At 40.4% G+C, this 15,891-nt stretch overlaps 1 protein-coding gene across 6 annotated transcripts in view; it reads left to right on the top strand.

Moving 5' to 3' along the window:
* Taf1 (TATA-box binding protein associated factor 1) overlaps nt 1-15,891 on the top strand; it is a 75,301-nt gene that overhangs the window by 17,117 nt on the left and 42,293 nt on the right. For 4 of the 6 annotated variants that reach the window (XR_013048065.1, XM_076562033.1, XM_015999624.3 and 1 more), the window contains exons 15-24: nt 5,798-5,998; nt 6,131-6,272; nt 6,617-6,747; nt 8,080-8,160; nt 10,005-10,154; nt 10,320-10,439; nt 10,671-10,846; nt 12,298-12,476; nt 14,142-14,355; nt 14,877-15,042. Coding sequence is in view for 5 of the 6 variants with exons in the window: in XM_076562033.1 (XP_076418148.1) it covers nt 5,798-5,998; nt 6,131-6,272; nt 6,617-6,747; nt 8,080-8,160; nt 10,005-10,154; nt 10,320-10,439; nt 10,671-10,846; nt 12,298-12,476; nt 14,142-14,355; nt 14,877-15,042 (1,560 nt within the window). In the remaining variant the exon portion in view is untranslated. The remainder of the gene's footprint in view (nt 1-5,797; nt 5,999-6,130; nt 6,273-6,616; nt 6,748-8,079; nt 8,161-10,004; nt 10,155-10,319; nt 10,440-10,670; nt 10,847-12,297; nt 12,477-14,141; nt 14,356-14,876; nt 15,043-15,891) is intronic. The other 2 variants (XM_076562031.1, XM_076562032.1) reach the window with 2 other exon arrangements.

Genomic DNA, 15,891 nt, shown 5'->3' with positions numbered 1-15,891 from the left:
TTGATTGAGGTACTGTTTATGTATAGGTATAATGTAGTAAAAGTGATGGTGGGTCTGGTGGTGCACACCATTAATCTCAGCACTTGGGAGGCAGAATTTGAGACCAGCTTGGTCTACATACTGAGTTCTAGGTCAGCCAGGGCTATGTATTAAGACCCTATCTCAAAAAAGGAGGGGTCTGGAGGGATGGCTCAGCATCTAAGAACACTGGCTGTTCTTCCAGAGGACTGAGTTTGATTCCCCAGCACCTAGATGGCAGCTCAGAAACATCTGTAGCTCTTACTTCCAGAGGATCTGAACCCTCTTCTAGCCTCCTTGGTCACTTCATCTGTGTGGTACACAGACATAGATGAAGGCAAAACACTCAGACACATTTTTAAGAAATAAAAAATAAAGAATTAAAAGTAAAAATTTAGTATAATCTACTGGACATGGAGGGCAGGAGGATCAGGAGTATAACGTCATCCTTGGCTATGTTGCAAGTTTGAGGTCAGTCTGGTAAACCAGCAAAAGATCAGTATAATTTAAAGTTTAAGACAAACTTTTTTTCTTTGGTTTTTTTTTTTTTTTTTTTTTTTGGTTTTTCGAGTCAGGGTTTCTCTGTGTAGCTTTCCTGGAACTCACTTGGTAGCCCAGGCTGGCCTTGAACTCACAGAGATCCACCTGCCTCTGCCTCCTGGGTGCTGGGATTAAAGGCATGTGTCACCACTGCCTGGCGTCAAACTTTTTTTTCTTAAAAATAATTCTCAGTTATTTTTCAGATTTTTTCCTTAGGCTAAATATAGAATAGTGGGTATTTTTTTTATTGTTTTGTGGTTTTTTTTTTTTTTTGTGTGTGTGTGTGTGTGTGTGTGTGTATTTTTTGATCTAGGATCTTACTCTTTAGCACAGACTGACCTGAAACTTACTATGTAGCCTAGATTGGCCTCAAACTTTGGGGCAGTCCTTAGCCTTATGAGTACTGGGATTGCAAATAAAAAATAAAACAGCTTTTTGAAAATATACGTGATGGTGGTGATGCACACATTAATCCCAACACTAGGGAGGCAAAAGCAGGTGGATCTCTATGAGTTTGTGGCCAGCCTGGTCTACATAGTGAGTTCTAGGACAGCCAGAGCTACATAGTGATACCTGGTTTCAAAAAAAAAATGGAAAGAAGGAAAAAATATATAAAAATACACACTGGTAGCTGGGTATGGGTGGTGCCTGCTTGCAATCCCAGTACTAGAAGGCGCAAGTTTGAGGCTAGCCTGGAGTATAGAGCGAGACCTTGTCTCAAAAATAAAAAAGCAAAAACAAAACACTGGGAAGTCTACGTAGAATTAATGTAGGTTATGAGTGTTTTAAATTTTTTGTGTGAAATTAGTATGTTTGAGGAACTAGAAATGTCAGCTCAGTGATAGAATGCTTACCTAGCATGTTGAAGGCTCTGGCTTTGTGTCTAGCACTGCAAAAAAAAAAAAAAAGTGGTACATTTTGATGGTAATTAGTTGTGGCCATTGTGAATACTGAATCATACTTGAATCATATTATCGTCTCGCCAGAGTGAAGTGCTGCTTTTTGTGCTTTTTTCTGAAGGTTATAGTGAGGCCCTCTGGCAGTAGCTTTTAAAAAGAACTATGGAGGTCCACAAATGATACGGAACAATCTCCAGAACTTTTTTTCTCCCATTTCATTTCTCAAGCTAATCTTTTCCTTTTTTCCTCTTTCTTTTTTTTAGACAGGAACTTACTCTGTAGTCTAGAAATGGCCTGGAACTTGGTATATAGACAAGTTTGGCCTTGAACTTTTAGCAACTCTCCTGGCTCTGCCTCCCAAGTGCTAGAATTCCAGATGTGTGACACAGTGTCCATAGCAATCTTAAATATAGCAATCCTTTATTCTTGTATCTTATTTATTTATTCCACTGTCACTATTGCCAGCTTTTCTGCACCTGCAAGTTCTTTAATCATTCCTTCTAGGTTTATCAGGGCAGGTAGAACTGGAGAATTAAACCTGGGGCCTTGTATATGCAAGTCTGAGACTAGTCTGGTAAAATGAGTCACACCCTTAAGTCCCTCTCACCAGATTCTGATTATTGTTTGCTTTCCTGTTCTTGTAATTTTCTTTGAGATTTCTTGTTGGTGGTTTTTAAATAATCCATCTTATTCTCTTGTGACTACTTTTATAGTTTTTTTTAACAGTGTGTGTGTGTGTGTGTGTGTGTGTGTGTGTGTGTGTGTGTGTGTGTGTGTGTGTGTGTTAGGGAGGTTGAAGGACAATTGCAGGAGTCAATTCTTGCTCTACCATGTGAGTCTTGGGGATTGAACTCAGGTTTAAGTTTGGTGGCTAACATTCTTACCTGCCAAGACATCTTGATGTCTCTGGGTTTGTTTTTGTTTTTGTTTTGTTTTTTTTCCCTTCGAGATGGGAGTCTTAGGTAACACAGGCTTCCCAAGTGCTAGGATTATAGGTGTGTACCGCCACCATGCCCAATTGTTTGTAGGGCATGTTTGTGCGTGCATGCATGTGTGTGTGATGACATGAGTGTGTGGGTACATGTACATGCAGAGGTCAGAGCAGGATATTTCACTTTTGTGGTTCTTAATTCAAAATATCACTTGAATGGCCCTGATAGTTTTTGAGGGACTCTCAAACTTCTGTCTAAAACTTCATAAGCCATGTTTCCATCACCTGCCCTGTTCTCAGCATTATCTTAGAAGTTTCCATAGAAAAGATGATTAAACTCTGAGCACTCGGTGGCTTTTGCAGCCCAACATTCCAAACTCCTTTAAAAATCCTCCCCCCCAAAACCCACATAGTCATGTGTGTCACAGCAATATCCATGATCCTGGTACCAATTTTTCTGTCTGAGGATTTCTATTGCTGTGATAAAGCACCATGACACACCAGGATTTACATGGGGGAAAGAAAGAATTGACTCATGCAAGTTGTCTTCTTGTCTTCTACACACTTGTACTTCATGACACACATGTGCCCACATTTGTGTACACACACACACACACACACACACACACACACACACTCTAAATAAATGAGAAATGCAACTAAAATTTTAATAGATTATTTACTATCTTCTGTAAGTCTATCTATAGTGAACATTAAGAATTTTTCTCAGCTGGGTGGTGGTGGCATATACCTTTAATCCCGGCACTCAGGGGGCAGAGGCAGGCGGATCGCTGAGTTCAAGATTGGCTTGGTCTACAGAGCGAGTTCTAGGACAGTCAGGGCTACACAGAGAAACCATGTCTCTAATGACCCCCCCCACACACACACACTGAAAAAAAGAATTTAATTTCTCCACCAGTATGATGAAAGTCTTCCTTTTTAATGCTCATTAGTAGGATTTTTTGTTTGTTTTTGTTTTTCAAAAGAGGGTTTCACTGCATAGCCCTGGCTATCCTGGAACTCAGAGATCTGCCTGCCTTTGCCTCCTGAGTGCTGGGATTAAAAGCATGTGCCACCATGCCTGGCATTATCAGGATTTTTAAAAAATGATTTATTTATTTTTATTTTTTCTATGTATTATTGTGTCTGTGTGAGGGTGTCAGATCCCCCTGGAACTGGAGTTGCAGACAGTTGTGAGCTACCATGTGGATGCTGGGAATTCAATTCGGGTCCTCTAGAAGAGCAGTCAGTGCTCTTAACCACTAAGCCATCTCTCCAGACCCCATTATTAGAACTTTTTTTTGTCTTTTTTTTTTTTCAGAGCTGAGGACCGAACCCAGGGCCTTGCACTTGCTAGGCAAGCTCTCTACCACTGAGCTAAATCCCCAACCCCTATTCGGACTTTTAAACAATTATTTTTATTATTTGTTTGTGCATACATGTTGAACCAGAAGAGGGTGTCTGATTACTTGTATCTAAAGTTTTAGGTATTTCTTAGCTGTCAGATGTGGATACTAAAATTAGAACTCCAGGCCTCATAATCGAGTAGCAAGTGCCTTTAACTGCTTAGCCATCTCCCCAGTTCTCTTAGGATGTTTTTGGTGGTGGGGGATACTTTTTTTTAGATTCCGAGTTTATAATAGTTGATCCCTATCTTGTTTCTACTTTTTTTAAAAGTGCTTTTTAAAAAAATTTATTTGTATTTTATGTGCATTGGTGTTTTGCCTTCATGCATGTATGAGGGTGTCAGATCCCCTGGAATTGGAGGTACAGACAGTTGTGAGCTGCCATGTGGGTGCTGGGAACTGAACCTTCATCCTCTGGGAGAGCAAGCCAATGCTCTTAACGTCTGAACATCTCTCCAGCCTCCCTGGCTTCTACTTCTATCTCAGATATTTCTGTCCAACTGCTCTTCTGCTTTTGTTCATTCTGTCCTCTTAGCAGATTTTCCTTCATTGTTTTGTTTAATTTTTAATTAATTAACTAATGTATTCAAAAATGTTCTGAAGCCAGGCACGATGCCTGGGATCCTAGTACTCAACAGTCTAGTGATACAGGAGAACTGCCTTGTTTTTGAGACCTCCGTGGGCTTCTGTGAGACCTCGTCCCTCTAAATTGTTTTGTCTTCACCTCTTGTGCATGAGACTGGAGGGTAGGAGTATATTACTACATTAATGTATAAAAAGCTCCTCATAGTAGTTCTGGGAAGTATAGGTATTTTAAGTAGCCTGTATTTTGTAGCTGAGGAAACTTAAGCTCAGAGACTTTGACTTGAGTGACTTCATACAGTGACTGCCATAGGCTCTTTCTTCTGAATCTAAACCATATATTTTCATTTCTTTTTTTTTTTTTTTTGAGTCAAGTGTCTCTTAAATAGCCTGTGTTGCCTTCAAATTTGCTGTGTGGCCAAGGATGGCCTTGAACCCCTGATCCTCTTGCCTCTACTTTCCAAGTGCTGAGAGATTATAGGTATTTGTTATAACACCTTTTCTTCCAATACTGTTATTTAATTTCTTTATTTGTGTGTATATGTGGGGATTATATGCATATAATAATATGTGTGGAACTCAGAGCCAGAGGTCAATATTGGTTGTCTTTCTCTGTTAGTCACTACCTTATTTTTTTGAGATAGCATCTCTCATAGATCCTGGAGTTTACAGTTTTGCTTGGACTGGTTGGCCAGTGGTTCTCAAGGATCTTGTCTTCACTGATCCTCTCCCTGTCACCACTGGGATTATTGACAGATGCCTCTGTGTTCAGCTTTTTAAGTGAGTGCCGGGGATCCAGACTCAGGTTCTCATGCTTATACAACAAGCACTTTACCTGCTGAACCATCTCCCAGCCTCATTCTATTCTTTTTTGAGGGATGGGGTCCTCATGCGGCCAGATTGGCCTCAAATTCACTCTGTAGTCAAGGCTGACCTTTAATTCCTAATCTTCCTGCTTTCCTAACAAAGGCTGGGATTAAGGGAATATGCCACTAGGTCTTGCTCTGACTCATTTTTTAAAAAAAGATTTCTTTTTGTCTGTTAAATTCTAAAAGATAGTGGGTAAAAAAAATAATATCAGCCAGGCAGTGGTGGTACATGCCTTTAATCCCAGCACTCAGGAGTCGATGGAAGGCAGATTTTTTAGTTGGAGGCCAACCTGGTCTACAGAGCGAGTTCTAGGACAGCTAAGGCTACAAAGAGAAACCCTGTCTCAAAAAACCAAAATAATCATCATCATCATCATCATCATCATCATCATCATCATCTTGTTTGCTATTCCATATCATTTGCTTATTTTATTGTATAGATTTTAGATCTAATGAATATAGATAGTGGTAAGTTTTATTTTCCTTTTTCAATCGTTGGCTGAATTTTCTAGGGTTTCTTTGTAAATAACTTTTGTGGTTTACTTTCATTAGGCATTTGAGAACAATCTTTTTCGTGCTCCAATTTATCTTCATAAGATGCCAGAGACGGACTTCTTGATGATTCGAACAAGGCAGGGTTACTATATTCGAGAATTAGTGGACATTTTTGTGGTGGGCCAGCAGTGTCCCTTGTTTGAAGTTCCTGGTCCTAACTCCAAAAGGGCCAATACACACATCCGAGACTTTCTGCAGGTAAGATGGGAGTTGGGCTAAGATGCACATGCTAATAAAAAGATGTAAACATAGCTGAGCTTAGTTGGGGAAGGGACCCTGGTGAGGACTTTTATCCTTTATCTAATAAAGTGTATTTGACTTACTGGACAGGTTTTTATTTACCGCCTCTTTTGGAAGAGTAAAGATAGGCCACGGCGTATCCGGATGGAAGATATAAAGAAAGCCTTTCCTTCACATTCAGAAAGCAGCATCCGGAAGAGGCTAAAGCTCTGTGCTGACTTCAAACGTACAGGTCATCAGTGTGACTACTTGTCTTTTCTGTGATACTCTCATAATCCCAAACAATTATAACTTTCAGTTAAAAGAAGTCATAGCTAATAGAATAGAAATTGATGTCTGTCAAAAGGAGAAGGTACCAAATCTTGTAACTAGAGACTTTGATTGCTTTTTTTTGATAATTGGTTACTAGGAGAGTCCATGTGAGTTATTTGCATGTCTTACTTAAGATGTAGGAAACCTGGCAGTGGGGTTTTGTTGACTAGTCCTATCTAGACATTACTTGGTTCAATGTCAGTTTGCTATACTATTACTTTGGGTTCTTTAGAAGTCAGAGCAGTTTCTCCGTGTCTTTTCCAGGGATGGATTCAAACTGGTGGGTGCTGAAATCTGATTTTCGTTTACCAACTGAAGAGGAGATCAGAGCTATGGTATCGCCAGAACAGTGCTGTGCTTATTATAGCATGATAGCTGCAGAGCAGAGACTAAAGGTGAGCCTCTTCTTGTTAAGCACTGCTTATGTCTATTTTTCTTTTCAGAGACATAGAAGAGAATACTCGGGAGATGATAGTTACTAGATTATTACCAGTTATTCAACAATTTGAACTGCATGAGGTACTTTCTGTGTGTATGGATTCTAGGGGAAGTTATGGTGTAGCTAAATGTCAATGTGAGGCTCTGTGAGGGACTTAAGTCCTATTGCCTTGCTTTAAAAATGATAGATCATTCATTTGGGTGGTGACTCTTTTGTAAAATAAGCAGGAAAAGGACTTTTCAGATTCCCGGGTAGGCAAAGATGATAGCTGGAATGGGATACAGGTAAAGCCATGGAACACATGGCGATACATAGATTAATAGTTATGAGTTGAGTTAAACTATAAGAGCTAGCTGGCAAGAGGCCTGCTGTAGACCATACAGTTTGTAAATAATATTAAGCCTCTGAATGATTATTTTATAAGCAGCTGCAGGACCGAGGGCCAAGTGGAACCGGGTGGAACCGGGCGGGGCTGGAGAAACCTGGCTACACTTTACCATTGAGCCATCTCTCCAGCCCCATTAGTTAGGGTTTCTATTGCTCTGAAGAGACACAATGACAGTAGCTACTCTTACAAAGGAAAACATTTCAAATTGGCGCTGGCTTACAGTTCAGAGGTTTAGTCCATTATCACCATGGCAGAAAGCATGGCAGCATGCAGGCAGACATGGTGCTGGAGAGGTTTTCATTCAAAACACTACAAAGGCTAGAACAGAAGAAGTCCAACTGAGAAATTCTGTAGTTAGAATCTCTCTTTAGTTTAGTTTGCCTTTTAAATGGGCCCTAGCTATTCACATATCCACATACATTCCTTGAAAATTTTTCGTGTGGGGGCTAGAGAAATGGCTGAACAATTTTGAGCACTTCCAGAGGACCTGGGTTCTGTCCCCAGCACCTACATGGCAGCTCACAACTGTTTGTAACTCCAGTTCCAGGGGATCTGACACTCTCACACAGATATACATGCAGGCAAAACATCAATTCACATAAAATAAAAATCAATTATTTTAAAAATGATTCTAGAAAAAAAACTTTGTGTGAACACAGGACCTTTGCACACGCTAGGCAAGCATTCTGCCACTGAACTATATCCCTAGAGCAGATTCCTTGAAATTTGGCATATCTTCTAGTAGCTCAAGAATGCATAATAGTAATACATACATTGAAAACTACAGAATCCATTTTCTATGCTGTTTCGGTTGGTATTTTGGTATTCGGTAAAACTGTTTTCAGAAAAAAAAACTTTTTTCCATTGACTTTATTCATACATAGAGTTGTCCTCTTTCAGGATGCTGGCTATGGAGAGAAGTCCTTTTTTGCCCCTGAGGAAGAAAATGAAGAGGATTTCCAGATGAAGATTGATGATGAAGTAAGGTTTTACAAACTATTTTTTTGAGACAGAATCTTGCTCTGTAACACAGTCTGGCCTGGAAACTTTAAATCTTCCTCCCTGTCTCCCAATTCTTGAGAGTACAGACACATACCAACATGTCCAGCAACATTTGTATATTTTTTTTTTTTTTTTTTTTTTTTTTTTTTTGGTTTTTCGAGACAGGGTTTCTCTGCGTAGTTTTGCGCCTTTCCCGGAGCTCACTTGGTAGCCCAGGCTGGCCTCGAACTCACAGCGATCCGCCTGGCTCTGCCTCCCGAGTGCTGGGATTAAAGGCGTGCGCCACCACCGCCCGGCTAACATTTGTATATTTTTATCTTTAATTATATATATGTGTGTCTCTGTGTGGATATGTGTGCATAAGTAAGTGAGTGTAGGTGCCTGGAGGACCAGAGACATTGGATCTCTCTAGGTGGAGTTACAGGTGCTTATTTATAAGTTACCTGACATGGCTGTTAGGAACTGAACCCAGGTCCTCTGAAAGAGCAGCAAGCCCTTTTTTTCTTTCTTTCTTCCTTTCTTTTTCTTTTTTTCTTTTTTTTTGAGACAGGGTCTTTCTATGTTGTCCTGGCTGTCCTGGGACTCACTATGTAGACCAGGCTGGTCTTGAACTGCTTGCCTCTGCCTCCTGAGTGCTGGGATTAAAGGCATGTGCCACTCCATCTGGCTCTATAGTTTTTCTTAATTTAAAGATTTATTTATTCGTGTATATGTGTGTGCCTGTGTACAGAGTCCAGAAGAGGGGATCATATCCCTCAGAGCTGTAGTTATAGGCATTTGTGGCTGGGGATTGTTATCTGAGTGCTTGGATCCAAATTCCAGTCCTTAAGATTGTATAGCAATGCTTTTAATCACTGAGCCATTTTTTCTGGCCCACAACACTCATTTTTTTTTAAATCAGTGCTTCTCATTATCTCTTTTAAAATTAATTTATTTTTGTTTTATATGCATTGGTGTTTTGCCATGGGTGTCGGGTCCCCTGAAACTGGAATTACAGACAGGTGTGAGCTGCCATGTGGGTGCCGAGAATTGAACCTGGGTCCTTTGGAAGAGCAGTCAGTGCGCTCAACCACCAAGCCATCTCTCCAGCCCTCATCATCTTATTTATTTATTTATTTATTTATTTATTTATTTATTTATTTATTTATGTTTGTTTGTTTGTTTGTTTGTTTGTTTTTCAAGACAGGGTTTCTCTGTGTAGTTTTGGTGCCTGTCCTGGATCTCACTTTGTAGACCAGGCTGGCCTTGAACTCACAGAGATCCGCCTGCCTCTGCCTCCCGAGTGCTGGGATTAAAGGCACACACTACCACCACCGCCCGTCTCATTATCTCTTTTAAAAAGAAGGTTTTTGGCTGGTGAGATGGCACACATCTGTAATCCCATCACTTTGGAAGATCAGTTGTTCAAGATCATTATGCTCTAATACATAGAGAGTTCCAGGCCAACCTAGATTAGAGAACCTACTATAAAAAAAATCAGAATAAGAAAACCATTTGAAAAATTGGACAATAAAATGCAGTTGTCCTTCTATGATCATCATGAATGTGGGTACAACACTACCTACTGAAATCCTAGAGATAATGGACTGAAGAACACCACTGATAAACATATTTTTTATCCTGATTGCACTCTGAATCTCTAAACACTGTGATTTAAGTATCATAGAAGAGAGCTGAGCATTGGATAGCTGCTCTATTTAACTTGATATTTAGATAATTTAAGAAACCGTGGAAACATTCAGAGTAATTGTTCTACCCTTTTAGGTAGTGGTTAGACGTGGAACAATGTTTCCCACAACCCTGACTCCTTTTCTTTATCTTAGGTTCGTACTGCTCCTTGGAATACTACAAGAGCTTTCATTGCTGCCATGAAGGGCAAATGTCTCCTGGAGGTGACTGGAGTAGCAGATCCCACAGGCTGTGGTGAAGGATTCTCCTATGTGAAGATTCCAAACAAACCTACACAGCAGAAGGTGAGAGTCTTTAGATTGCTAGAAATGAAGAGGAAGGAATGAGGTTGGAGCAGTAAAAAAAAAAATAGAGTAGAAGACCTGGAAATGGTTCATTTGCCAGAACAGCATAGATGCTTACTGTTAGGAGTTGAGCTTCAGATTCTCACTTGTTTTTGTTTGAGATAGGATGATAAGGAGCCTCAGCCAGTGAAGAAGACCGTCACGGGAACAGATGCAGACCTTCGTCGCCTGTCTCTGAAAAATGCCAAACAACTTCTTCGTAAATTTGGTGTGCCTGAGGAAGAGGTAGGTGTAGAAGAGGAAAACTCTGAGTAAGAGGCTTTGTATACAGATAGAAAGGTAGGAAGGTATAAAGAACTATCTGGGGTTTTTAATGTGATGTAGATCATGATAGGTCCTAAATACTTTACCCAAACTTTCTCTTTGTTTTCTTGTCTATATTTCTAATAACGGCCCTGGTTTGTCCTTTTACATCCCTAAATGAGGTATATATGTAGTTCTGTGTTTCTCTTATAGATTAAAAAGTTGTCCCGCTGGGAAGTTATTGATGTGGTACGCACAATGTCAACAGAACAGGCTCGTTCTGGAGAGGGGCCCATGAGTAAATTTGCCCGTGGATCAAGGTTTTCTGTGGCTGAGCATCAAGAGCGTTACAAAGAGGAATGTCAGCGTATCTTTGACCTACAGAACAAGTATGTTAATTCAGTACTGTGGAAAGTTTAAGCTGGAAAGGGGAAGTGTCCTAGACATGTTTTGTTTTGAACTAATGGCCTTGTACATGCAAGACACGTACTTTATCAATAAACTGTGCCTTCAGCTCCTACATACTATTTTTCTATTTTGGGATGAGTTATTATATAGCCATGCTGATCTGGAACTTGCTATATAGGATAGGCTGGCCTTGAACTTTTGATGATCCTCCTGTACCTGTCTCCTAAATTTTGGACCACAGGTATCCTCCACCATGCTCTACCAGATATTGTTGTATAATGAAGAGGATGTCACCTGAAAAAAATGTAACTAGGTGATTGGGTATCTGAAATACCAGGCACCATCTGTAATAATACTGCCAGAGTACCTATTCCTGTTTTTAAAGACAAGATTTCACTCTGTAACTCTGGCTGACCTGGAACTCACTATGGAGACCCAGTCAGCCCTGAACCCATCACCTACCTTTTTGCCTCCTGAGTGCTGGGATTAAAGGCATTTATCACCAAAGTGCACAGCTTTTTTAAAGCTTTCTTTCTTTCTTTCTTTTTTTTTTTTTTTGAGACAGGGTTTTACCATGTAGCCCATATTGGATTCAAGCCTTTGGCAGTCCTCTAGGTTTTGCCTCCTGAGTACTGGGATTATAAGCATGTGCCACCATGCCTGCTGAACCTACTGTTTTCAAAGTAATTTAGCAAAAGCTTTGAATGTCATGAAATGCTAAGCTTGATCTCATGGTTTGGTGACAGTTTGTGTGGCCTACTTTGCCTGGGTCTGGCACTTTTAAGTGGTTATGTTTTTTTCCACTAATGGCTTAATTATGAAAGAATAGTAATATGCTATTAAAAAGCATCTATGAATCTAATTGTACTGGTGAGCTGAGCAGCACTTGGGAGGCTAAGGCAAGAACGATAAGGAATTCAAGGCATACCTGAGGCGGGGGCAGGAGGTGGTGGAGAGAGGAAGCAGTGAGAATCTCTTTCAAGAAAAATTTTTAAAAATGGCCTGTGTGCTTCTTTCTTAGCTTTTTTTCCCCAATGATTCTGAAAGAATTACTACAGACTTGTGAAATGTCTAGGAATATGTAGTTTTTCTGTTAGGGGTTTCATGACTTTGTGGATTCTGAGTATATCTTTTTAAGGTTGATTTCTCAATTTTCTTTTTTTGTGGGGGAGGGTTTGAGACAGGGTTTTTCTGTGTAGTTTTGGTGCCTGTCCTGGATCTCACTCTTTAGCCAGGCTGGCCTCGAACTCACAGAGATCCGCCTGCCTCTGCCTCCCGAGTGCTGGGATTAAAGGCGTGTGCAGCGGCGCCGCCGGCGCCACCACCACCACCACCACCACCACCCTGCGATTTCTCAGTTTTCTATTTCTCCAATCCTACTTCTTGCTACACTTGTATTTCCCCTGGTCTTTAACTTTTCCTCTCTTGCTAGGGTTTTGTCATCGACTGAAGTCTTATCAACTGACACAGACAGCAGCTCAGCCGAAGACAGTGACTTTGAAGAAATGGGGAAGAACATTGAGAACATGCTGCAGAACAAGAAAACGAGCTCTCAGCTATCTCGGGAAAGGGAGGAGCAGGAGCGGAAGGAACTCCAGCGGATGCTACTGGGTGAGGGGGCTTCTCACACAAGAAAAGAAAGGGATCAAAAACGGAGCTTGGATAAGTGCAGACTGTAACTGAGTCCAAGCCAGAGACAAAATAAGGAATAAGTATAGAGAAACCTGTAGATGAGGTAGAGAGAATTCTACAAACTGGACTCCAGTCTGTAGGGAAAACATTGAAGAGATGCTGCCAGCTTACTGCATCCTCTTGCTGTGTCAGGAACCTGGCCAAGCTAGGGCTACCAGTGGTGTACTTAAAATCAAATCAGCTTTCTGGGAATTCATCCCCCAGAGAAACAGTTTTAAAAAGTACAAGAAGTGTCTGGCTAGATGTGGTGGCACATACCTAGAATCCCAGCACTTGGGAAGCTGAAGCAGGAGGCTCTTGATTTGAAGGCCTACCTGGGTTAGGTAACTAATGAGACCCTGTCTTCAAAAACATAAATAAAATAGAGAATCTCCAGATGAATTTGCCAGGTTGTCTTTGAATTTATATTTAAAATTTTATGCAGATAGGCAATTTTCTGAGAAGATTCATAATTTTCAGAAGATTCTTAAAGGAATCTTAGATCCAAAAAAGAGCTAAAACTCATCCAATAATTGCAGAAGCTAATGATGAGGAAGATGGATAACAAGGTCCCTGTGATTCTTCTGATTATAATAGCTATCAAGCAGGCAGTGAATGTAGATAGTGAGAGGATGAAGTCTGAGGATGAAGATTAGAGTGACTATTTTCATTCATACTAGTCTTACCTTTGTTTGCCCGTCTCTGTAAAGTTTGTATAAGTTTGTTTTTCTGGCTACTTAGTAAAGATATATGGCTCTTACACCATTGTGGTCCTCTAGTTCTTTACTAATGTAGTTCTGGACCACAGTATCTACATTGATGGAAATTTGTTAGAAAGGTAGGATCACCTTGAATCGTCTCTCCATACTTACTGAGTTTAGTCTACATTTTTACAAGATTCCCCAGGTGTTTCCTATTTGTATTAAAGTTTGAGAAGCATGCACTAGGTCTTTTCTTTTTTTCTTTTTTCTTTTTTGGTTTTTTGAGACAGGGTTTCTCTGTGTAGTTTTGGTGAATGTCCTGGATCTCACTCTGTAGACCAGGCTGGCCTTGAACTCACAGAGATCCTCCTGCCTCTGCCTCCAGAGTGCTGGGATTAAAGGCGTGCACCACTACTACTACTACTACTACTACTACTACTACTACTACTACTACCACCACCACCACCACCACCACCACCACCACCACCACCACCACCACCACCACCACCACCACCACCACCACTGCTCGGCATGCTAGATCTTAAGACTGGGCTTATTTCTTCCTCCTGAGTCCTTGCTTGGATGTTTTCAACTATTTGCTGCTAAGAGTTTTTTGTCACTCTGCTATTCAGAGGAATAACAGTATAACTATTGTTTTTCTGTCTCCAGTAGCAAACAATACTTTGAGGTATTTCTAGAATGTTTATATTTATAAAAATGGAAATTGGCAGTGCTTAGAAAGAAGTCAGGAAAGGGCAAATCAGGGTGTTCTTGTGGCTAGTAACAACTCTGTTTTTAGTAGAACTAGGGTTTCGTGGTATGTTGAACGTCTCCATTCAATCCCAAGAAAGTGGCCATTTGGGTTTTAGGAGGGAGTGTTTGAAAATTGTTTTCTGTCTTGCAGCAGCAGGCTCAGCAGCAGCAGGAAATAATCACAGAGATGATGACACAGCCTCGGTGACTAGCCTTAACTCTTCTGCCACTGGCCGCTGTCTCAAAATTTACCGAACATTTCGAGATGAAGAGGGGAAGGAGTATGTTCGTTGTGAGACAGTCCGAAAACCAGCTGTTATTGATGCTTATGTGCGCATACGTACCACAAAAGATGAGGAGTTCATGTGAGTTTGATGTGCTACTTTTGAGTGTGGTGGGGAAAAGAATGATGGAGACAAAGTATATGCATGAATTGTAGGGATTAGAATATATATTGTTATCCCTGGAAATCTGCTATCAGTTAGAACTGTGTTGCCTTGAAAGCTTTGGATTTGAACAGAGCCAAATCACTGGGAAAATAACTGTTTGCTATGTTTGGATTATAGTGGTTTGGCTTTGCAAAAATCACTGCTGTAATACCGGTACTTGGGAGGATTCAGCAGGAGAAACATAGGTCTAGACCAGTCTGGGCTGTAAAACATTGTCTCAAAAATCAAAAGCAAAATCTTAATGATTATTCAGGACTTCGATTGAGAGATGTTACTCTGATGTGGAAGACTGACTGTCAAGAAAGGTGGAGGTGGCAGACAGTTTTTTCACTTCAGCCTGGATGAATTACTTATATTCTGAGATGGTAGCTTTCCGGGTAGTCATCTTGATTTAGGTTGCTTATGGTCCTGTCATATTTTTTTCTCCTGTTATTCAGTCGAAAATTTGCCCTTTTTGATGAGCAGCATCGAGAAGAGATGCGAAAAGAACGGCGGAGGATCCAAGAGCAATTGAGAAGACTTAAACGAAACCAGGAAAAAGAGAAGCTGAAGGGCCCTCCTGAGAAAAAGCCCAAAAAAATGAAGGAACGCCCTGACCTCAAAGTAAGTCTAGAACAGTAGGCAGGTTTGGGGGGACACAGTGCAGTCCTAGCACTTGATGGGCTGAGACAGGATTGTGAGCTTGAAACACAGAGAGACCCTGTCTCAGAAAGAAAAAGAAAAAAATTTGTTTAATGATGTTATCACTGCTAACAAAGCAAAGGAAGATAGCATACCTTTTCCCTCAGCTTTTGTCTTCTTTGGTTACTGAAAATGAAAGCAATATTGTGGAATGCTAGGTTATATTATTTATATAATATAATATAATATAATATAATATAATATAATATAATATAATATAATATAATATAATATAATATAATATAATAACACCTGCAGTCCCCATACTAAAGAAACTGAAACAGGAGGACCAGGAACAAATCTACATAGTGAATTCAGGCTCCCCTGGGCTACATGAGGCCCTCAGAAAGAATATACACACATGTGTACACACACACACACACACACACACACACACACACACACACACACACACATTTTTCTCTAGGAGTTAAGTAGGTTTGGTACATTTATTTATATTTGTATACCTTTGTTACTGAGCATCAGATCCAGGACCTGATATGTATTAGGCAAGCACTCCACTGATGAGCTACTTCCCTAACCTCATAATCCTTTTTAAAAAAGGTAACTTATTAAAAGAAGGGGCTAGAAAGTAGTAAGAGTAGTAAGAGTGCTTACTGTATCGAAGGACTGGGATTTAGATCTTGGCACTTATATTGGATGGTTCAAAAATACCTGTAACTCCAGCTTCAAGGGATCTAACACCTCCCTTCTGGTCTCAGTAGGTACCTGTGCACACACTTGCACATATACCTATAGACACCAATACAG

The sequence above is a fragment of the Peromyscus maniculatus genome, chromosome X, assembly GCF_049852395.1.
Source record: "Peromyscus maniculatus bairdii isolate BWxNUB_F1_BW_parent chromosome X, HU_Pman_BW_mat_3.1, whole genome shotgun sequence".
NCBI classification, from domain to species: Eukaryota; Metazoa; Chordata; class Mammalia; order Rodentia; family Cricetidae; genus Peromyscus; species Peromyscus maniculatus.
Note: the sequence above shows the minus strand (reverse complement) of the source record. Positions and strands in the feature narration are given on the sequence as shown.